Source organism: Mirounga leonina, unplaced genomic scaffold (genome assembly GCF_011800145.1).
Source record: "Mirounga leonina isolate KUSES-001 unplaced genomic scaffold, KU_Mleo_1.0 Mir_93, whole genome shotgun sequence".
In the NCBI taxonomy this organism is placed as follows: domain Eukaryota; kingdom Metazoa; phylum Chordata; class Mammalia; order Carnivora; family Phocidae; genus Mirounga; species Mirounga leonina.
In genome coordinates, this window is record NW_023270854.1 from 16,731,601 (window position 1) to 16,754,987 (window position 23,387).

General features: G+C 48.1%; 1 protein-coding gene and 1 long non-coding RNA gene across 7 annotated transcripts in view; one reads left to right on the forward strand and one right to left on the reverse strand.

Moving 5' to 3' along the window:
- Positions 1-228: 228 nt before the first annotated feature.
- Positions 229-6,749, forward strand: LOC118004587. Its single transcript, XR_004677630.1, has 4 exons — positions 229-536; positions 3,603-3,715; positions 4,977-5,207; positions 5,372-6,749. It is a non-coding gene; the product is annotated as an uncharacterized LOC118004587 (long non-coding RNA).
- Positions 6,750-19,228: 12,479 nt separating this feature from the next.
- Positions 19,229-23,387, reverse strand: part of NEDD4L (NEDD4 like E3 ubiquitin protein ligase) — a 335,624-nt gene continuing 331,465 nt past the window's right edge. For all 6 annotated transcript variants that reach the window (XM_034995969.1, XM_034995968.1, XM_034995970.1 and 3 more), the window contains one exon: positions 19,229-21,481. In XM_034995969.1, the coding sequence (XP_034851860.1) occupies positions 21,379-21,481 (103 nt within the window). In that variant the 3' untranslated portion in view covers positions 19,229-21,378. The remainder of the gene's footprint in view (positions 21,482-23,387) is intronic.

Sequence of the window (23,387 nt, forward strand, 5' to 3'; positions counted from 1 at the left end):
ATCAGAAGCAGAGCTCCAAGGCCTCTGAACCTGGCAACGGATGAGGGAAGACGTGGTCTCTTCGTCCAAAAGCTGAGGACAGATGCAGTGAGACATCAAAAGACTAGGATTTCTGCACAGACGAAGGCCGGCGGCTTGCTGGTAGAGGTCACGGCACTGGCAGAAGTGACCTCCAATGGGAAGCAGAGGGCCTTGACACTCAGCAGTCCGGGGGCCAGTCAGAGTGGGAGTTAGGGGAGCTTTAACTCCATCCCAAAGGGAGGCAGACGGCTCCGAGTGTTTGCTTGTGGCAGGGGTGTCGGGGGGGAGATCCCGGGGGGCCTGACCTAGCAGTGGGGTCACGACAAGTTTCCTCCAGGAAGCCATGTTTGGCCTGAGCGCTGAAGGAGGCATAGGAATTGTCTAGATAGCAGCGGGGGCTGGAAAGATACCAGGTACAGGGAACAGCACGTGTGAATGTCTGAGGCAGGGGCCAGAAGGGGAGCCCATGTGGTTGGACCGAAACCGTGGGAAAAGGCGCACGCTGAGGACACAAGGTAGGCAGGGTGCTATCCTGTGGGACTTGGGGGCAAAGGTGGGTTTCATCTTTATCCCAGCAGCACTGGGAAGCTTTTGTTCTGTTGTTTTGCTTTTTTGTTTCGTTTTGTTTTAAGCACTGGAAAGCTCTTGAGGGGTGTTAATTTTATCTAGACGGGATCACTTAGTGGGCAGGGAGAAGAGGGGTACGGGGAAGGAAAAGAGAGGAAGTTTGGAGGCTCTGGCGAAGCCCACTTGAGGGATGAGATGCCCACGGTGGGGCCAGCAGAGGTGGTGCCAGAGTTGGATAGAAGTTTCTGGGTATCTCTTGTGATCTCTGCCTCAAGACACCTGCACCAGCTAGCGCATCTTCCACTCCGAGCTGCCTTGCAATGTGCTTGTGGGGATGGGCACCAAAAGTGAACAGAGATGACAAAGATCCACAGATCTGAAGACCAGTCGTGGGAGCTGCAGACTCTTTGAGACGTCGGTCTGCAGCCCACATTCCCATCTGTGCTCCTGGCCCTCCTCTGCTCCCAGGAGTCGGGATACACAGAGACGCTGATTATTTCCACGTCGGCATTAGACTGTAATGGTGACCAGCCACTAGAATAAGAACTGTTGTGTTCTGGGGCATGAATTTCTTTTGCAGATATTGACTACATTGTTAACCACCTTTTCAGCCTCTTTCTTACTTTTCACCAAGCCTTAGGGACAGGACCTTCTCCTGGCAAAACTGTGAGACCCGATGCCCCAGCTTTGGAAAGTTCTCTTCTGCCTTCAGTACCTCCTCCCCTCTAGGCTGCAGACATGAGAGGCAGCGAAAGTCTCAAAGTCCAAGCCTCTGAATACATGTGGGTGCTGTTGTGATTGGTGAACTAGAAATTTATTTTAATGTTCTACTGAATTCAACATAACTTAGGTCATGATGCATTTTCTTAACCAATAGATCTTAAAAGTCCAACCTGTTATTATGTGTGTGGGGGGGTTCTGTGGATTTTTTTTTTAAAGGGGTCCTTATATTTACTAGTCTAGGGAAAAGGATCAGTAGGTGGATGCGTTATTCACTCAGTAAATAGTTATTGCATGCTTCTCGTGTGCAAGGCACCATTCTGAGCCCTGGAGATACTAATGAATGAAACAGACATAGTCCCTGTCCTCAAAAAATGTACCCTGTGGTGGGAGATTGAGGCCAGTCAACAGGTGGTTAGTGACTGGAACACTGGAGGAAAGCTGGTGTTAGGTAGAACATAAGAAGTATGGGTGGAGAGTAGGTTGAGTTTTAGGACTCGGGGCCAAGATGCCTGCCACGCCTTCCTCAGGGATGTGCGTGTTGAAAGAGGAGCCCCAAAGTGGGTGAACATTCACACAAAGAACTCGATTTCTGCTGGTGGGATTTCAGGAAGTATTTTGGTGGACTGAAGAAAGCCATTTAAATAGCTCGATTGGAAGACAAATTATAACCTTTGCTAAAATCATAAGATATTATTCAGAGTATATATATTAATAACCAATATCATCAACATATTAACCATTTAGTGTCCAACATTGATTTATAGGCTGTGCCTATGTGATGGACTCTGTTTTCATATATTTAAAGATCTCTGTCTGATAATTACCTCTGTAATGTTATTAGGATGTCAGAGTAATGCTTCTGGGGTCTGGAATGGCACCACTGTTTGGTGCCTATTAGCCAACTGTTGGAATTTGAGCCTGACCTGCACAGCAGGGAAAGCTCAGTGATAAAATTACCAATAATAGAAACAGAAGCCAAAATAGTTTTTTAAATGAAAAAGAATTTGGAACCTAGCTGGCTGGTGAGAGAAGCATGAGGAGGTGAAGCATCATGCAGAGCTCGTGGGTAATACATGGTATGGGCTTTCTTACTTAGACTATCAACACCCTTTAAAAAAAAATTGAAATCATCCTGAAGGGTATTCTTCTTAATTAATAGGACTTAAGAATATTTTGTTGTTAATGGTTATCATGTTGGAAGGTACTCACAAAACTCCCATTGGGGACCTATCTGCCAAGGGAACACCCAAGGGAGGCTCCACCGAGTGCCACCAAGCTTGGCTTGATTGGGAAATGAGAAATGCATCCAGACCTTCCAGAAACCTTCTGTGCCTGTATTCATCCACTGGGTTGGTGTCATAGCAAACTTCAAAGTGAAGGAGAATGTTTCAGTCATTCATTGTAAGGCAGAAAGGTCAAAGTCTATGAAATCCATAAACCTCCCTATTTAAGCATCCCAGATCAGATGGAGATCAGCTCCGGATGGTGGGGACTTTGCTTTGGGACGAGTTGCCCCACCTGCCTAGCCTCCGTTTTCCTCAGTGGGAGCACTCCCTCAGAGACGGGTTGACATAATCCCCTTGAAGCTCTGATATTGGGGCTTTCTGATTCAGTTACTCCGGGTCCAGTATATTTAGTTTCCCATCCTCTGCTCCTTACTTCCTTTGCTTCCCTTCTCCTCCCAGGAATGTCGATCACATGGATGGCTGCGTATGTCTAGCCAGGTTGGGCAGGGAGGATTTGTCAGAGAAGATCAGGATCCCTTAGCTGTTTACAGACACTGGTCCGTCACTGGGTCATTCCCCGCCGGGAAGACGGGCCATGTCTCTGCCGGTCCCTCAGGAGAGACAAAGAGCATCATGAAGGGAAGGGGTCAGTTTCCCCACCTGACATTTCACACTGGTATCTAAGTCCCGAAAAGTAGAGTGAACATGGCCAGCAAATCGCCTGACACTGAACGAGGGTAGCAGCCAGGCTTGTCTTTAGAAAGCTAAAGAGAAGCCTGTCTTTACTGACCAGAACACCAGAAGACAGGGGTTAGAGGCCATTACTGGGGCTTCAGTTCATTCGCCCCCTTTGCAGATTTGTAGTGAGGGGAGGGGAAGGCAAAGACGGAAGCCTCCTCTCAGACCTCGAAATCCCTTTGGAGAAACCAGACCCCTGCTGGTAGAGAGAGAACTAACTATTCCTGGCCCCTCATGCGCTGTATGCTAGACAGTCAAGAAGCTACCTATGCATGGAGATCAGCAAACCTGGGCAATCACCTCTGAGCCCTTGCGATTCCTTCACAGGCCTGGATTTTACTTCCCCTCAACACGACGCAAACATGTATCTTGGCACCAACCTCAACGTGACTGGGGGCCACGGAGCCTTTCTGTTGTCTTCGCCCTGACAGGACTGAGAGGTGGGTAGAACTGGTTTCACGGCTTCTAATGTCTCTTGTGGCAGCCAGGTTTCTTCTCCTGGGCAACCCCCAGTGCCTGTAAGCTTCTCTTCAAGCACCAGAAGCTGCCACGGGACACCACACGGAGCCTAACCATCCCACGCTGGTGACCCTCTTGCCTCTTGTCCACTGTAGAAGTCTACAAGCTCTCCACAGTGTTGGCAAGGGTATGGGAACGGGCACCCTCATCTACTGCTGATGAGCATATAGATCGGTACAGACTGCAAAGCAAATTATCAGAATTACAAATGACCATATCTTTTGACACACAATTCCACTTTTAGGGATTTCTCCTACAGATATGTGCAAAATTGCAGTACTGCTCATATAGCAAAAGATTAAAAACATACCAAATACCTATTAGAAAGGCACTGGTCAAATAACATAAGGTATATTCATAGAAATATTCTGGAGCCATTAAAATAATGTGAAATGTGTTGGGTTTTCTTTTTTTTTTTTTTAAACAAACCTATGAATCAATCTCAAAAATCCACTGTTTTTGTTTTTTTAAAAAGATTTTATTTATTTGACAGAGAAAGAGACAGGAAGAGGGGGAACACAAGTGGGGGGCAGTGGGAGAGGGAGAAGGCTTCCCGGCCCAGCAGGGAGCCTGATGCGGGGCTCGATCCCAGGACCCTGGGACCATGACCCACGCCGAAGGCAGACGCTTAAGGACTGGGCCACCCAGGCGTCCCATCAAAGATCTGTTGTTCTTTAAAAACTCTTAGCTCACGGGGTGCCTGGGTGACTCAGTCAGTTAAGCATCTGACTTTTTTTTTTTTTTTAAGATTTTATTTATTTATTTGACAGAGAGTAGAAGAGCACAAGCAGAGGGAGTGGCAGAGGGAGAGGGAGAAGCAGGCTCTGCACTGAGCAGGGAACCCGATGCGGGACTCGATCCCAGGACCCTGAGATCATGACCCGAGCCGAAGGCAGACGCTTAACCATCTGAGCCACCCAGGCGCCCAAGCATCTGACTCTTGATCTTGACTCAGGTCTTGATCTCAGGGCCATGGGTTTGGGCCCTGGGTTTGGGCTCCACACTGGGTGTGGAGCCTATTTAAAAACAAACAAACAAACAAACAAACAAACCCCAAACTCTTAGAATACTCTCAAAGTTTTATTAAGTAAAAAACCCAGAATACTCAGCTGTGTGTATAACCTACTTCCATTCCAGTAAAAACAGGGAAAAGAGTAAGCTATGTCTTTACTTGTCTGGCAGGACACCTGGGATGTTGCTCACGGAGGTTGCCATGAGAAGGACGAGGGGTGCCTGGGGTTTGGGGAGTCATAGAGACAAATCAGCTAAGTCTTCGTCTCCAAAGGCTCCTGGTTAAGTTCCAGTATGTTGGCGGAGAGTATGACCCAGTCATCCATTAGCACTTCAAAATGGGCTAATTGATCATAGTTCCAGCAATAAAACAGAATGGAAAAGGATCAGAGAGCAAATCTGGTAAGATTTCTGACACTTGTTGGAGTTGATATATCAACATGGCTCAAAACTGGAATTCTAAAAGGCAGCATGCAGCAGTTGGTGGGAGGCTAGGTGCAGAGAGGGCACGTGGTGGGGGCTGCTCCGTATTCACGTGGCATCCAGTGGCTCACAGTTCCCCGCAGGGCACGTGACGTCCACGACTGTGTGTGGAAGATAGAATTAGAAAAGAAACGGAGTGCAGCCCCCCGCTCTGCCACGCACCAGCTCCATAACATAAGTCCGGCCCTCCCTGCCCCGGGTGTCCGCCCCCACAAAGAGGCTGCGATGTTGCAATGAGGCGGCATATACGGCCAAGGATTGGTACGTGAACGTGACAGTGGACTCTGTGCCCGAAGTTCTAGATACCAGCGTTTCTCCGCTTCTGCCCTCCTCCATCGGCGCTTCTTCTCCTCTGGATTTGAGGATGTTAACTCGCTAGCACCTTTCATCGTAACCTGTCCTCTAGAGGCGGGTGCTGCACGGCTCCCGACTTGGTATCTGAACACTGGGTTTCCGAGGCGGGCTCCGGCGCCCCCTTTCTCTGCTATCCCCCGAGTTGGTGATGACCATCTCCTTGCTTACTTTTGCTAAATGGATGTAAAGGCCCATTTAATTTGGCTTTCTCTTTTTTTTTTTTTATTAAAGATTTTATTTATTTATTTGACAGAGAGACAGCGAGAGCAGGAACACAAGCAGGGGGAGTGGGAGAGGGAGACGCAGGCTCCCCGCAGAGCAGGGAGCCCGATGCGGGACTCAATCCCAGGACCCTGGGATCATGACCTGAGCTGAAGGCAGACGCTTAACGACTGAGCCACCCAGGCGCCCTAATTTGGCTTTCTCTCTACTTTCCCAGCTTAGGGGAGCTGCTTACCTCTAACTGGGCGCCCGCTTTGAACCATTCGGAGAGGCCTTCAGTGAAAGTGGGACCCCCACAGCCCGTCCCCGAGACAACCACTGTTAGTCATTTCTTGTATAGACTATGACCGCAGACACATGTATGTGTATATATAACCACCGGGGCCATAATACCTACTCTTCTGAACCTTGCTTTTTTATTTCACAGTGTATCTTTGAGATCACTTTATATCAGTGCACAGAGAGACTCTTTACTCTCCTTGGCTCAGTAATAGAATGTTGTGAGTTATTAGAGGGGTTGGAGTTTTACAGAGGACTGAACATATTTCCGTAACGGAAATTTGCAAAATCTGCTCAAGCTGGCCTTAAGGGAACGTAAAGGGAGATGATATACAGGCCAGCTGCAAGCAGTGATTTTGGGGGGACGTTATGTTTACACCCCATGAGACTGCTCAGTGGCCCGCTTCCAGCCCCAATGCGTTCCATTGGAAGGGAGAGCCGTAATTTGTGTAACTAGGTCCCTGGATCCGTTCGTCCACCTGTTGCAAGTTCAGACAACACTACCACACAACTCCCTGCTCCGGTCTGGAGCCGTGTGTCTGGCTGGAGTCAATCTGCAAGTCAATTCTCCAGAGTGCATCTCCAGAATTTTCTTAATCCAAACACAGCCCCTGCCTCTTAAAGGCCATTGTCCTGTCAGAACTCAAACTCTTCTGACAGCTATGTGCCCCGGAGCCAGACTGCTCCCCGTCGCTGGTGACCTCAACTTGGCCGGCTCAGTGGGGGGACGTGGGGGGGAAGTCTGTGCTCTGTCTAGGAGGGCTGGGAACAGTGGAGTCCCAGGTCCTCCCGATGGGCCATTTCTTCCAACTGCCTCACTCTCGTCCTTTTAAGGACTTCCTCCTCCCTCTGCATCTTTGGGGGCAGAAATCCAACAGTTGGTCCCCTTTGAGGTTGAGCTCTAGTCCCTCTGCCCCGTGCTGCTCAGTGGCTCTTATGACAGAGGGGGATGGTCCGTGATGGCCCAGGCTTTGCTTGGGCATAGACCAGAGTCAGACACACGACAGGCTCAATTTACAGAATGAGGGGCTCTGAATTCCCTGATCTGTCCTGGGTGACACCATCCAAGAAGCCACATGCCAGACCTGGCTCACCGTAAGCACCTAGGAGAAAACCTGACGCCTATTTAAGGAGGCGCAAAGAAAAACCATCTGCTTTTCCGAGCTTGGCATACAGCTGCCCCGCTCCTGGCTCAGACAGCGGGACACCTGGTCATCTGGCACTCACGTCCCCCGCCCCGACACCCCCTGGGGCAGGCTAACGGCAACACTGTGGTAAAAGTACTTGAGTCTTACAGATGCTGCTAATAAACCAGCAAAGGAGCTGACTTGGTGCTGAGGCCCACTGAGCCCACCGCAGCATCTCCCACGCGGCAGTTCACTTTGAAGTCACAAACACCCAGCCACAGAGGCAGATAATTCCCGGTAACCTTCAGAAAATCCAATTTCCAACGATGTGCGACAGAAGGACTATTTAATAGATGCAAATGTCATGCTTGAATATTTTTAGTCTTTCTTGTCAGTGCGTGAGTCATTTGGAGTGACAGATTGCATTCAGGGGGAGAGCAGGGATCTTACCAGAACCCCATTCGTTCGCTAATTTATTTCATACTTTTGACTTTCGTGAACCCTCTCAGTGATTTTACAGGAAGCTGCCTGGTGCTTTCTGACACCACATCACACACTTACCAAATCAATTCAACAGATCTATGGCTCAGTTCCCTTTAAGGAAAAAGCAAGTACCAAGAACTGGCCCTGCCGAACCTACTCTGCACGTTTCAAACTCTGGCTACCTTTCCAGCTCATTTGTCTCTTTTCCTTTAGAGCTGCCTATGGCAGGAAGTCTTTTATTTATTCATTTAAATTTTATTTTATTATTTATTTAGTGGCCTCAGACCCCAGACACTTTTGCTGGGAGGCTGCGTTGGCTTTCTCTCTACTTTCCCAGCTTAGGGAAAGTAGTACCTTTTGCACAGGTAACAGGTGAGGGCGAGTAACAATGTGACAACGCGCTTCCCCCTCTGCAGCAGGAGAGAGGCTCCGAGGAGACAAATCAAGTAGAATTGGGGTCCGTGACTTCATCAAAGCTATGCCTTCAAGCTCGATTGACCTGGGGAGATTTTTAAGCTGCCAATGCCTGGACCTCAAGCCCAGAGATTCTGTTTCCACTCATTAGGGGTGACACCACACCCAGTGCCATTTCTAAAGGGAAGGGGAGGGAAGGAAGGAGAAACCATGAAGAGTTCTTATGTCCCTCGAAGGAAGGGATGAATCTTGTTACGGGTTCGTCCCCAGGTTCTAGCCCATCGCTTAGCACACAGAAAATACTCCAGAAAGAATAAATAAAAGGCTGAATGGATGGTTGAGAATGTGAACTGGAAAGCTTTGAAGACCAATAAGAGGCCAAAGAGTGTGGTGGGAAAATTCCAACCAGCTGGGGTTTGGGTGAGTGGGCTCTGATCTATTGCCACCATTTGCTCACTGGGTACTTTGGGCAAGATGCCCCCCACCCCAACCCTGCCTTCAACTCTTGGTTTCTTCCTCTGCAAAGCAAGGGGTTTGGAGCAAATAATTTCTAATGTTCCTTCTCTATTTTAAAAATTCTCCGAGTAGATGGTTGCTATGCCTACTGATGGCATTTGGCCACCTTTATTGCTACATGTGTGATTCCAGTCAGCTCTGAATTGGCTTAAGCTAGAGAGCAGTTGTCCTTGAACAAGAACTCTGGGGCCATCAAAAAGAGTTGCTTGGTGACAGTGTGTGCAGCGATGACAGACACCCAGTGTAAGGGGAGAAGGCAGAGTGTTCCAGAACATTCTCTGATGCCCCTGGTAATTCCATGGTGGGCGGATGGGGGTGGGGAGGAAACACAGACGCCTGGAGCATTTCTTTTTTGATGTGAGCTGTAGGTGTGCTGGTAGAAACATGGAAACCAAAGCCAGCTTCAGAGACATAAAAGTCAAAGTTGACTTTTCTCCTGACCCAACTCCCTTCAGCATTGCCCAACTCTCTCCAAACACAGGTGAACGGCTGTTTATGTGCAGATGAAGAAAAGCTCTCTGTTGACTATTTCCAAACCCTGCCTTTTGGAATTGACACAAGAAGAGGGCAAACTGCTCACCAAGCTTGACCATCCAGTCAGCTGGCTCCAGCCCCCTCTCCCAGCTTCCTGGCTCCATCTCCTCAAACAAACTCTGGAAATAGATAATCAATAACACAGATAAAAAGCAGGGCAACATGGGCTTTGAACCCCAAGGCCAAAAGGCTGATTGCAAACTGGTCAGCTTCTCTCCGGGGCTGTCAGCCCCCAGGGCTGAAAGACCAAAGCTCCCCTCCTTCTCCAAGCCCCACCCTGCATGGTCCAGTCCCCACGGGCCGGGGTGGGGGTGGGACCACAGCGTGATTTGCACTCCCAGGGATGCTTCCTCAGGACTCTGGGTGGCCAAAGTCTCGGCGTTGTGGTGGCTGCAGGTGGAGGGAGACTGCAGCTTGGGACAGATGCCTGAGTCAAGCAAAGGCAGTGTTCCTTTCCGGTGAAAAGCACAAACTCTGGAGCCAGACGTCTTGGTCTGTCTCTCACAAGCTCTGTGACCTTGGATGAGATCTTCTTTACCCTCTCCTCACCTTTTCCCATCTGAAAAATCGGAATAATAATGCACTTAGCTAGAAAGGCCGTTTGGAGGATTAACTTTGGTCTTATTTCTAAAGCAGCTTAGAACACTGCCTGGCAAATGGGGTATTTCAAATGAACTAGAGGTTCCCCCGGCGAAGAGTGTAAATGGAGTGTGCAGGCTTCCACTTTCTGGGTGGCGTTGGGTGAAGGCTTCTCGGCTGTGCCAGCAGGACCCTGCTTCCCCTGCGGCTGGCCCTGGCTGCCCTGTGGCCTGCCTGAGTCTTTGCAGTTGGCTGTCTGGTGTGCGCTGCCAAGCTCTTCCTCTTGAGCAGCTGATCTACATTTCAGCTCAAGCAGCACCTCCTCCAAGAAAAGCTCCTTACCTGACTTGTTGACAGATCTCTGGGCAGGGGCACAAGCCCTTCTGTGCCATTCCGAAATTCAGCTTTTATACATGTGAAAGCGATCTTGGGGCACCTGGCTGGCTCAGTCAGAAAAGTGTGTGACTCTTCAACTCAGGGTCATGAGTTCAAGCCACACGCTGGGTGTAGAGAGGACGTAAATAAATAAATAAATAGATAAATAAATAAATAAATAAATAAATAAATAAATAAATAAATAAATAAATAAAAAGCTTTAAAAAAAAGAAGAAGAAGTAAGCAATCTCACTGGGGGCATTTGATGGCAAAACCCCGACCTAAACTGACATGAGGCTCTTCGTAGTCTTTATTTATTCCACTTGGTGTAGGTATTCAAATGGTTGTAGAAATATTAATGGTGTGATGACAGCACTGCCCCAGACTCTACCAGCACATTATATGGGGCATAGGATACCAAGCTTTTCTAAAATACAAGAAAAAAATCTGCCTTCCAAAATACAGCTGGTCCCAGGAGTTTTGGGTTGCAGATCTGCAGCACGTTGGCTCTGATTATTGGCTTTTCTCTTCTGCCTTGCCTCTAAATGAAAATCTTAAGGGCAAATGTTTGTTATAAATGATGATCAGTTAGTATTACTTGAATGAATGAATGAATGCTTTCTTGTAGGGAAACTGTAGCCATCTTTCTTAGTCTCTGTGACATTCTCCACCACTCTGTGACATTTGTGGGTCTATAAAACTAATTTCGTGTGGCTCTTTGTTTCTTCCTCCTTGGGGCCAGGACTGCAGTTGGGTAGGCTGTCCCCACGTTGGGATGAGCAGGGCCTGGGAAGATTGTGTTTTGAACAGCTAGACTCTTCCACGATCCATTTTTTTGAGCAGGGTTTAGAAAAAGAGGGAGCATTTCTGGGGCATTGGCATGACTTTTAATAAAAGAACTTTCCAAGATTGGGGATGGGGGGATGAGTTGATGTCTTCACTCCTGAGATTCTCTTTTCCTTCTCCTTCCCCAAGATAAAACTCTCCCTGTACAATATTGAAAGGAGAGGATGCTCCACCAGACCCAGCCCTCCAGGCCTCCCTTACCCGCGCTCCGAACACCGACCTGAGCCTGCACTTGGGCACAATCCTCGCACACACAGCCTGATTGACAGTCAGGGGCTGACGTCTCCTGTACGGAGCTGACTCCCTCACCACGTGGGGGGCAGATGGTTGGCGGTGGGTCGGTCGTTGACCCCCATGTCATGCTCGCTGGCTGATGGGGAGCCGGGTCGCTGTCCCCCTGCCTAGCATCACGGGAGAGGGTCCCACCGCATGTCACTGGTCCCCGGCAGGATCCACATGCCAACTGCCAAGTAGGGTTTCTCCTGAATGCATATCCCTTTTGCACCATTGTAAGGTTGAAAGATCATGCAGTTGAACAGTTGGGACTGTCTGTAACTGACACCCATGGTCTCCCCACCTTCAAAAATAAGCTCTCCTCTCCTGTTTCTGGGACCTCCCTGGCTCCCGGTTTCCACCCTCCCTGCCCCCAGCTTTCTGGGCCACTCCAATCCTGATAGTCTCATCTTATGATCCTGGGACGCTCCTTTTCAGTCTCGGAGCTTTAAATGCCATCGACATGCTGATGGCACTTACATTGATATCTCCAGCCTGGACCTCTCCCTGAACTTCTGTGTTCAACTTTCTACTTGCCCTCTTCACTTGGATGTCTAACAGGCGTCTCACGTTAGCATATTCAAAAGGGCTTCGACCTTATTCCCCAATCCTGCTTAGAGCCTTTGTGTTTCTGTTACTCCATCCCCCTGTGTGCTTCCCCAAGTAGCCACAGAGCTCATTCTCTCAGCCCCGTGAGGTCTTCACCTTGACCCACCCCATCTAGATGTGGACCCTCCCACGCTGCCTTAATCCTTCCCCTGCTTGCTTTCCATTCGTGGCTTCATCAACATTTAATGTAACATACATTTTATTTATGTATATGTTTCCTATTTGTTTGCCTCCATTAGAATAGATATTTCCTCATGGAAAGGATTTTTGCCTTGCTAATCATTTGCAATTGCTGTATTCTTAGCCCCTACAAGTACGTGGTACATGGTAGCTGCTCAGTGCATGTTTGCTGAACGAATGGAAAACTGGACTTTGTCCCTCTTTGGACTTGGGGAGCAAAGCCATGTGGAAGCACAAAGATGAAGTTCCAATGTGGATGCCTGGAAGAAACCAGGGTACAATTCCCAGAAATTTAGAAAGAAGGGAGAAGAAGTTTGAGAGTGGTGTGAGTTTAGATTGGGATGTGTTGAGATTTTGGCTAGGAGAGTCGAGGCCCCTGGGAGGGGGTAAGAGGTAGATTTGTAATTGCCCACACAGAGGTGACGACTTTAAGCCACAAAAAGAGGAGGAGGAAGAGGAGAAGGAGGTGGATGGGGTGGTGGGGGGAGAGAGAGAGAACCAAGAGCAAATTATGGGGGAACATCATTTAGGGGAGGAGAAAAACTACCAGGAGTAGCTGGGGAGGGAGAGAACAATCCGGAAGGTGAAACGTCATGGAAACCAAAGAGCATTTCAAGAAAGAAGCAAGGGTTGTAGCATTGAACACCTCACAACGAGGGAAGGATGAAGAGTGGCGAAGGGCTAGATAGAAGTGGCCACACAGAGACCGCTGTCCTATTGCCCAAACACCCCACATGGCCTGAGCGCCAGGCAGGAGTACAATGGGGACTGGTGGAAATTTCGCATGTAGCAGAGTGAGGTGCTCAGAGCTTTGCTGGAGGCAGCCTAACAGGAGTGCAGGTTGGCTGGGAAGGGGAGACAAATAAAGAGGACACACCCTTCAGGAGGATTCTGCAGGCGTCCTGACTAAAGGAAGTTCTGGAAGCTAACTTAAGGGCTGGTGGCTTCAGTGTTCACCTCGTAGAGCAAGAAAATGACTGGCCCAAGGTCCTTGGGGCCCTTGGATTTCCCAGACCCTCAAGACGGGTATGACCACTGCTCTTTCCATGTCACCAGCAGTGGATATTTCCCAATGCCGTGGCTCTCCAGCCTCCACAGCTAATATTTGTCTCTCATTGATCCAGTTGCCAGCCTGTTACTTTTTAACTGGAGTCCAGGGTTCAAAGGCCTGAATTTTGTTTAAAAACTCATTACATTGGGGAGGGCATGTCCCCGTGATAATCCCAACTGATGAACAAGCAAGGATCTTCTAAGTCAATATAGACAGCAAAGAAGGCAAGAGAGGGTGGGGAGGGCGGGGGAGGAGGGGGAGGGTGGGGGAGAGAGTGGGAAGCCCCTACTGGCGGAGGAGTCCTTAGAATTTGTAAGAGAGCTAAGTAACTAGGACTGGAAAGACCAATCCCAAACCCAAACTTTCTGCCACAAGTAATATTAAATATGTTATACGTTAATATCTAAAATCCTTTATCAAACAGAAACTTTAAAAACTGTAACAACATCCTGGTGCTCCATCGAATACCTCTTGGGGGCAGAAACACCAGCCCTCAGTCTCTGGTCCTTTCTGGTCCTTCGGCTCTGTTGGCCAAAGGGATGTTTGTGTTGCCCTGGAAGGTATCTGGAAAATATGCCTTTGCTTCTGAGGGTGGAGAGAGCTCTCTCCTTCGACAGGCGGAGAGGCAGTGTGGCTTCCTTTGAGGGCCTAGGGTGGGGGCTGTTCCCGAGGACAGGCTGGCTTTTGAGGGGGGTGTCCTGACCTGGCCGTCCTTCCGTTCTCCACAGGTTCCCTTCAGTCTCTGCCTGTGGACTGCAGAGGTCCCTGGCCCAGGGGATGGTGGAGCGGTGAGGGAGGGTGCCTGGGTTCCTGAGGGACTCCTGGACCAGTGTCATCTTGAACCTACACAGACCCATGAGGAATAAACCTTTATCATATTAAGTCACCACTTGGGCTTCCTTGTTACAGCATTAACTTGCCCTGATAAACCCTTGCTTTCTTCCCTCCTCAGGATGCATTCGTGAAGAAAGGGGCCCGGGAACTGGGGCATGATCCAGGCCACCCTCTCCATCTCGAGGCACTGGTGATGGACGATAGCAAAACATGTCTGGATTTCAACCTGTAAGTTCAAGATGATCGCTGTATGTAAACAACAGGCTTAAACTTCCTACAAGGTGATTGTGTGTATTTGAAAAGTGGAGATTTTCACGCTATATATGAAATGGGGGATACTATTTGGGTATTAGACGATCATCTTTTTCATTCGTGATGACTCGTGGCTTCTCACCCATTGACTTAATGGGTTTCATGGCTCCAGGGCAGTGTAGTCACCAGCTAGAATTTTAAAAAGTCACTGTAACTAATCTCATGGTTCCATTTCTGTGAAATCCAAAAACAGGCTAAACTAATCTATGGTGCAAAAAAAATTCAGAACAGTAGTTGCTGGGGGGCGGGGGGAGGGCACCAGAGTGGAGATGGGCCCGGAGGAGACACAAAAGAACCTTCTGGGGCAGTGGGAATTTGGGTTACACGGGTGCAGGCATTTGTCAAAACTCCATGAATGTACACTTAAGATTTACTTCTTGTATGTGAATTTTACCTCCATTAAAAAGGAGACAGCGGGTCCAAAATGGAGTCACTTGTGCTAAGCAAACCAAGACTTCCTAACTGCAGTCTCCCCTCTCCCCACTCCCAGGACTGTGATGGGGGCGGGGGGCTGTTCACCTTTTTCCACAGAGGGAACCTTCCTTCTCACTCAGTCCCCACCTGTGGGCACCCCCAGGTCGTGACAGCCTCCCGCCATCTACTCATGAAGGGGCCTGTACTGGGTCTTAAGTGAACGCACCATCTATTTGTTTTCCTGTCCAATTCAAGTCCCCTAAAGACCCACGGAGAGTCCTCAGCCTGACTTCCCCGGGGACCGACCGTCCTTTTCGAGAAGTGTTCTCTCCTAGGTGAGGGGTCTGCCAGTGGCTTTTGTGTTCACGTCCCGGGGCCCTCTGACCATGGCTCCTCAGAAGCAAACCGTGGGAATGAGAAGCTTGGATCCCCACGCTGGGCGCCGCCGTCGGACTGGGGGCTCTGGCCTGCCCGAGGTGCTCGGCTCCCTCACGGTCTTCAGAGCAGATGACGAGCTTCCTAACCTAGCCACTGTGCAGCCAATACAGGGCGATTTACTCCTCTGTTTATTCCACCACTTGGCTCTTCCTCTCAGAAAGAACATACACGAGTTTGGAGTCGCTCCTCCCGCCAGCACCTCGCGCGCTGCTCACACCACCTTCCCAGCAAGACGCCATCTATTGCTAACTGCAAAAGGACTCAATCACGCCCGGCAGGGACCTTACCTCCTGGCAGTCCCTGAGGGGCTGTCCTTGATGGGACAGGGCGAGCCCATTAAGAGGAGGCTTCGTACTGAAGAGGAAACATTTCTGAGGCGGCTACAGTTGTTAAAATTGTGGGGAATTGATGCAAGATCTGGATTTTGACCGCATCGTTCTTCTGAGAACCTCTTTGGGCTTCATGACCGACTTTTTTTCTTAATTAACATATGATGTATTGTTTGTTTCAGGGGTACAGGTCTGTGATTCGTCAGTCTTACACAATTCACAGCGCTCGCCATAGCACATACTCTCCCCAGTGTCTATCACCCAGCCACCCCATCCCTCCCACCCCTTCCACTCCAGCAGCACTCAGTTTGTTTCCTGAGATTAACAGTCTCTTATGGTTTGTCTCCCCCCTCTGGTTTCGTCTTCATTTTTCCCTCCCTTCCCCTATGATCCTCTGTCTGTTCCTCAAATTCCTCCTATCAGTGAGATCATATGATACTTGTCTTTCTCTGATTGACTTATTTTGCTTAGCATAATACCCTCTAGTTCCATCCATGTCATTGCAAATGGCAAGATTTCATTTCCTGATGGTTGCATAATATTCCATTGTATATATATATACCACATCTTCTTTATCCATTCATCTGTTGATGGACATCTAGGCTCTTTCCATAGTTTGGCTATTGTGGATGTTGCTGCTATAAACATTGGGGTGCACGTACCCCTTCGGATCACTGTATGACGGACTCTTTAGCTCACATTGAGGGTTGGTGGGTTAAAAACCAGAAGTGAGGCCAGCCTTTCTAGGGATGGACTCCTTTGAGTTAAGCAAGTATTATATAAAGTCATTAATTCCCAAGCTGAATAACAAGATGACAGATGGCTAAGAACAGATGTGCATCCCAGTGAGTGTGAGCCTTGTGTTTCGGGCAGACTCCAATGGCGCCGTGAAGGTGTGGGGCTCTGAGGGGTATTAAGGAAATGAGTGCTCTACGCCTGCAAGCATTTAAATCCCCCGGAACAATTAAGACAATGCATTAACCCCGAAGCTTGAAATCAGACAACCCATAATACTCGATGTAGAAAACGTTCCAGCTTCCATAATTCTTTATTAAATATTTGACAAGTTGTATCACTTCTTTACAACGACTTCATTTGTCACATTACTTTTTCGCTGTCAGGAAAACAATCTACAATTTCTCTTTAGATCTCCCAAGAAAAATGAAAAGCAAAAAAGGATTTGTTCTTAAAACTTTTCCTGTGTGTATCAAATTCAACCATATTTTAAAGCCATTCTGATTGTGAAAAGGAGCATGACCCAGAAGTTGTGTTTAAAAAATTTCAAAGTAGTTTGGTTTGTAATCACCGTATCAAATAGTACTTGGCTTTGTATTTATTAGGAGGTGGGGGGGGGTTTATAATAAAAAGTTATGAAACATTGAGAATTCATTTGGAATGCTTGAAACCCTTTTCACCTTACAAGTCACTGTTTTTTTCATGTTTCATTTGGTAAAAGATCCTGAATTACGGAATGCCAACACATTAGCATCATTTTCCTGGGGTCCCTCTCAGGCTCTGAGGGTCAGCCATCTCAGGACACAGCTTGGAGGAAACTGTAGAAGGACTAAGCTCTCACTCCCTTTTGAAACCAGATTACTCGAAAGGTGTAAAAATGCTATACAAATATATACATATATATTTGGACAGCATATGTACGTACGTACATATATATGTATATACATCTCACAGAAGTAGTAGCAAAGGAAAAACAAAGTTATGTGAAGTTAACATGAAGGAAACACCGTGACCATCTAGGTGGAATCAGTCTGAGTGAAAGGGCAAACTGGCTTATCTAGGAACACAGATGTCTGCGGACACAGGGTTATGGTCATCAGAAAGGCTTTCAATGCTCTGACACGAGGCTGAGATGCAGGACACAGAGGTCTGTAGCCAATGCTGTTAGATTCCTATTGATACTCCTTAGAAACATAAGCCCAACGAACAAGAAAGCATGCATTTTCAACAAGCGTTGCTCTGTGCACAACACCTTTCACCAAGGATAGATGTCTAATGAGAAGTTTTCTTGGAACATTCTATAAAGACAGAAAGCTATCCTTTTCTGAAATAAAACATTACACGAGCTCACGTCCTAATGCTACACACAGCATCGTTTCTGACACTGAAAACACTCTGGGGTGGGGGTGTGCGTATGCCAGTGTATATACACTGTTCCTTAAGGCTTAGATAAATTAAAAAGTGGTCCAAAGTGTATCACATTGTCTTCCAAGTTTTAAAATCTAAAGTACAAAGTGGAGTTTATAAGGATTTTTTAAAACGCATCTCAGACCTGAAATTGGCAGTTTTGACATGACTTCTCAGGATGTACCCCAAAGCCTGAAGGAGACAAGAGGTAGTGCTCGATTTCCTGGGGGCCAGGAAGGGAGCAGACCAGGCAGTCACCCTGCGTGGCAGCGCCCCCTACTGACAAGGCAGGAAACGACACCAGACAGTAAGCGCCTCTCCCCGTCAAGAAGGGTGGGGGGGGGTGCAGAGGAAAGAGGAAAAGAAGAGGGTGGCTAGCACAGCGGGGAGGGGGCTCGAGAACTGATTAACCTACGCTCTCTATAGATTTTAAAAGTTCAGAGGTGAGACACAAGACTTAGGAAAATGCTAGAGTCAAGTGTTAAACAATTAGTTAACTGTTACAACAATTAGTAATTTGCTGCATGTGAACTTGGCTTTCAAGAGAGCCAGTCTGGATCTGGCAAGATCGAACAGCCACGGTACATGTTGTCTATTTAACACTGTGAGATGTAGAAAGTGGTTCAAATATTTTGCCAACCATTTCTCAGAATCTGTCGCTGCATCTTCACGTGGGAGGAATAACCCGTGTCCGTCACTTCAGAGCATTTGCCGTCCGACCACAGGGCAAATCCGATGTTCGACCAAAGGGCCTTGTAAACAAAAATCAAAGAAGCATCTTACGTTCTTATGATTTGGTTCAGGACTGGCTACTATACAGAAGTACGTAACGGAAAATGTTTCAAAGCTGAATACAACTTTAAAACAGACAAATGCCTCATGGTTTCCCATTCCGGAGGCAGCCGGCTGAAACACAGCACACCATCTGAAGCTAATCCAGACTTTCCAAATTCGCCTGCAGGCCAAAGGGACAGGGACTGAGACACCCTGGACTACAGGCAGGCGTCGTAACTCATGTCCACAATGCAGTTGTTAAACTCTGCAACTAGCTTCCTAACCTCGTGGCAAAATGATCCACAGTAACTGTTACTTCCTTCAGACAACTAAAAAAAGGCAGATCCAGGTACTTTCTAAGGGAACAGAAGGTACAGAGCCCCTGGACTTAGGAGAAGCGCCAGAGGGGAGGGTGACTAGAGGAGGCAGCCAGTCCTGGCCCTCACCCTCCCTGGGGCCTGCTGACGGGAACGGCCAGCAGTCCCTGGGACTCTGTCGTGAAGATGCCGGAGAGTGGTTGTCAGCATTTAGAGAAAACAAGATCTAGGATTATTTTAGACAAAGAGTGAAACACTGAGAATTGCTGAGATGAGGGAATCTGATGTCGATCAAAAGCCAAACAAAAAACAAACCCCAAACCCAGCACTGTTCGGCTGTCACTGAACCCAGCATTTAGTGGTAGATGCACCGGACGGTCAGTCACAATTACGGTCTTTCAAGTATTCATAGGGGTAGAGTTTGACAATTCCCATCTGCTCCTGGCACAGAAATGATCTTAGGATGGATTTTTCTTTCATATTTTTAACACTGCCTAATTTGCAATTACACAGAATATTCGGATTTTTTGAATATACGGTTTACAAAATGACAGAATCCCAGTTCTTCAACTAGAATCGTGGGCTTTCTCCCCTGTAAGGACATGATCACTCTTGAGAATCCGTCCAGGCATTGGCTTTGGTGTGAGTCCTAGAAAGCAAGCCCTCTGGACCAGGAGGGGCCACATGATGGGGGTTTGCCATGAGACATTTGTTATATATTGACTGAAGGGAGAAAAAAAATCCCACAAATAGAGAAAAATACTGAGCACTGTGTTTTTCTCCAATTATTCAACCTCTAAGTTCTCTGATCACTATTGGATATTTGTAAATCAAATGGAGAAGGGAGCCAATCCTCACCTCTGTAGAAATCCACCTTCTCTCAGACACCTCCGACCTTTGCACCTCTTAAGACGGCTCACTTATAACCACGAACATTCATGGTTTTTCACAAGCCATCCAGAGCTGGGTAACAATGAATTTCTTACACCAAAAGGTCCTTCTTACATAACCAACAGGGAGGCCCCAAAACCACAATTTTCTGTCTTATCACCAGCAAGAGATCGAATCTCTACAGCCCCCTGTCACGACAGGGTTTAGGACAACACAGGTTAAAAGGACAGCAGGGCTGCTGAACTCCCAGGCTGCCCTCAGGCTTTCTCTCAAAACACCACGGAATTCTGCGACCAACACTCACAAGCGGCAAAGTATCCAAGCGCGTGGAACCCTCCATCCCCGCCACGGCCAGCCCAACGGCCCAACCGACCGCGGGGGTCAAGTCCAAGTTCCCGCTCACTTTTCAGTCCAGCACAGAACGGACACCACTCAGGCAATACACAGTGGCGAAGCATGCAACATGTCCCAGGGGACAAAACCCGGTTAGACGAAGTGTGCATTCAATGAATCTTGGTAGTTGCCCCGCAATCACAGAACAATGGGTGAGGACGGGGTCTGTAGGCTCAGCTTTACAGCCGGGTTTTATACACCAGCAGCCAGAGTCAAAACTGATAGATATTGCACCGGAAAGATGTGTGCAGGGAGAAGAAATAATCATCACATTGAATGTCTACGGTAAAAAAACAAAACAATTACAAAACCAGATAGGACCTCCATGTCATACATAAAGTGCCTTCAGAATTGGTGCAGTTAGGACAAAAAACTGGTTATTTAGCGACCATTAGCCAATGCGTACAAATAAGACATGAAACAGATCTCTGGTTTCCACAGTTTCAAATCAAGCAGTGCCAAGGTTCATTCAAATGTTTCCACTACGAATAGCAAAGAAGAAAAGGTGAGAAGAGAAGGACTGTACAGCATCAGGGAGGGGTAGGTAATTTCTCTTCTGAGAAAGTATAGTCCAACCCTGTCCCAAAGGTGTTCTGGCACACGTAATTACTTCTAAGGAATAATGGTGTGAGTCCTTCAAGTCAACACCGAATTTGTCATGCTATGTTACAATTCTCTCAGCCTGCAGCTATATGCTAAATTTGTACAAAAAAAAAGAGTAATATCCAGTTTGTTTGCATTTTGAGTACGGAGAAAATTACCATTATGCCTAATGTTATAGTTTAAATGCTCTCAAAGTACTTGTTTGTAGAAGGTTTTTGGACAAAAATCAGTCTTCCAATTCTAATGAAGTAGGGAGTGGGGAGGGTGCTCAAAGTACTTCCAAAATAAAAAAAAAGTCACTGACATTAAACCTGGTATGAAATTCAAATACAAAAAAAATATGCTCACTTTTCCAAGTACACGAGACATCTTTAATTGTAATGAAATAAAATCTGAAAATCGATCTAAATCATTTTAAAAAGTAAACATGAGTTGTAATACTATACCTGTAGATGATTAATTCCATTCATTGTCATTATAAAGTATGTAAAATATTTATTAAGGGCTTTGCCTACAGAGGCACAACATAAATAGAATTAAGTCCTCCTGAAATGTAATTAGTGTACACATCAACCAGTTGATAATTCGTGGTGGAAAATGCAGGAACTCGACCTGGGACTGGGCTCCCACGTCTGAACCTGGGCAAGTCGTGGGCGAAGGCTCGAGAAGGCTCGGCTCCAGGAGCCACACCTGCGGCTCCTCTTTCCACCTGGTCTCTGCAAAGTCTGTTGTTAGGCAAATGCAAAAGTGCAAGCAGGACTTGCTGGACGACCAACCACCCCGAGGCCGGGCGGGGAGCGATTAATCCACCCCCTCAAATCCTTGAGCGTTTTCCACGGCCATGAGAAGCTTCTCTCGTAAATCTTCAAAGGTCTCATATGGAGGTAAGTCAAGGCGATTAAAGCTGCAGAAGCAACAGAAAGTACAGGTCAAAGGCCATCCTTGTTACCCTGTGGTCATGACGGTTCCTGGTTGGGGGAGGGGCGGGCTAAGCAGGCATTTGGTATTTGAGCAAGAGGATGTGCAAGTCTTCAGCAACAATTTCGAGTCATCAAAAATAAATACCAGCAATGAAACTGTCCACGCCGAAGAGGTTATATAACCTACGGACGAGAGATGAGAATTTTCTGATAGGCCACAAAACCTCTCTACCACAGCTAGTAGATGTGGGGCCGGGAAAGGCCCAGCTGCGGGGGGGAGGGAGGCCCGAGAGGGGAGGTCCCTGACGTGCGTGCCGAGTTCCAGACCCTTGAACACCAAGCACTTACACGTTTGGGATGAACCAAGGTTGAGTCTATTTGGAATGCTCTCACTTACTCTACACTAGATCCCACGCCAAGCGCTTTTCCGGATTAGTAACTTCCAGATAGTCACCTGTGATTTCAAATATGAACAGAACAAGTCCCCACATTTCTCGGGAACCCAGGAACCCTGAAGGCGACGTCTAAAAGGGTTTTCAGTTCCTTGATGCTCTCAAACGTGAAAAAGAACCTCACTTTTGCAGACTGCACTTAACGGGAGCCTGTCACAGAAGGTGGCTTTCGTGTCAACTGCAGCTGGTCCTTCATAGTCCAGGGCCGGGGATCCCTAGGGGGCCTGGTGGTGCCTTCTCCAGGATCTGTGACCATCTTCCCCTTGTCTATGACCCTCTGCTAAGAATCACCGTGATGATCATAGGAGTTCAAGCACATCAAGTGCTTAGGACCCTGCGTGGACCACAGCAAGTGCTTGCCAAGTGTGAATGAGCTGAGGGGCAGGGGTCTGGCTCGGGCCTGGCACTAGCCAGCTGAGTGGCCTCCGTAGTCTCCATGGGCTTCACTTCCTCACGTGGACGAAGTGCGGGCCTCGGGAGGTCATTTTTAGTCTCGTCCAAAGAGCAGGCGGCTCTGTGATTCTTTGTTAAGTGTAATTTTAAATATCCAAGGACTGATCTTGGCTAAACAGAGATGAAGCCCTTTCCACCTCAGACACTCGATAATCACCTCTGCGAGGTTTATGGAAAGTACGCTAGCTCTCGCTCTCCTGCTAAGTCAGGTTTGTATTCTGAAGCTTAACTGCCAATTTTATCTTTTCATAAAACATGGAAGAAATCAGGCCTATCTCCAGCTGAAGTTCGGTGGCGGCCCTGTTGCTGTGAGCAGCCAGCAAAGCTCTGTTCCTCTTGGACAGCACAGGCCGGGGCCGGGCTGGGAGGACGGGTGGCCCCTGGCAGCCCGTGCCCAGCGCCCTTGCTCAGCGGGCGGCAGCCATCTGTGGGGAGCACTGGCAGGAAGACGCTGTGACTCACAGAGAAGCACAGAGACTCCGGTAAGAGCCCCCGGGGCTGCTTTCCTCCCGTGGGCAGACCTTCGTCCTAGGGAAGGGCAGGGATCTTCAACTCCAGCTGTCTGTGCCAGAGCCACCTGGGGAGTTCTGAAAATCCCACAGCTCAGGCTACACACCACACCCACGAAGTCCACATCTCTGGGGGCAGGACCCTGGCATCCGTATTTAAAAAAAAAACCAAAAAACTTTCTAGGAGGTTCCAATGTGCAGCCGACGTTGAGAACCACTGAATTCAGAGGCCGTATCTGGGCAGCACCAGGTTTTAGTTGTGACCCAAGCATGTGGACTTGGGAACAGAAGTTCAACAGTAAGACATCTGTCCATAGGGGCACAGAGGGACATGGGCTGGACACTCGATTGCTTGGTTCTCCTCAAAGAGCCTCCCAAGAAAGTGAACTGTATCAACCGAGGCAGCAGATCTCGGTGCAGGGTTAGCGTGTAGATTCTGGTTCTGGCAGAGCTGAGTCCCAATCCTGCGCTTTGGG